The 339-nt window shown below is 67.0% G+C and overlaps 1 protein-coding gene across 1 annotated transcript in view; it reads right to left on the bottom strand.

Moving 5' to 3' along the window:
• Nucleotides 1-283, bottom strand: part of LOC103914841 (collagen alpha-1(XI) chain-like) — a gene marked incomplete at both ends in the record, with an annotated part of 2,097 nt that extends 1,814 nt beyond the window's left edge. The window contains one exon of the mRNA XM_009321555.1: nt 239-283. Within this exon, the coding sequence (XP_009319830.1) occupies nt 239-283 (45 nt within the window). The remainder of the gene's footprint in view (nt 1-238) is intronic.
• Nucleotides 284-339: the final 56 nt, after the last annotated feature.

Below are 339 nucleotides of genomic sequence, written 5' to 3'. Positions count from 1 at the left end.
GCGGGGGAGCGTGTTGCTTGGGGAGATGGCAGACCCCAAGCTCTGTTGCCACGGGTTACAGCCGGCCCTAGGATGGTTGCCGTGGGATACAATCCACCCGGGAATGGTTGTGGTGGGATGCAGCTGGACCCCAGGGTGGTCACGGTGGGATACAGCTGAGCCTGTGGTAGTCACCGGCCACGGCACATGGGGTGATTCCTGTCACCCCTAGCTCGGGGCCGGGGCTGTGGTAACTCACCGGGGGCCCTCGCTGTCCCGTCTGCCCAGCCTGGCCGGCCTTGCCCTGCGGGGAAAGAGGAGGTGGTGGGGAGAGCAGTGCATGGGGCAGCCCCCCACTCG

This window comes from Pygoscelis adeliae, unplaced genomic scaffold (assembly GCF_000699105.1).
Source record: "Pygoscelis adeliae isolate BGI_AS28 unplaced genomic scaffold, ASM69910v1 Scaffold1293, whole genome shotgun sequence".
Taxonomy (NCBI): Eukaryota; Metazoa; Chordata; class Aves; order Sphenisciformes; family Spheniscidae; genus Pygoscelis; species Pygoscelis adeliae.
Note: the sequence above shows the minus strand (reverse complement) of the source record. Positions and strands in the feature narration are given on the sequence as shown.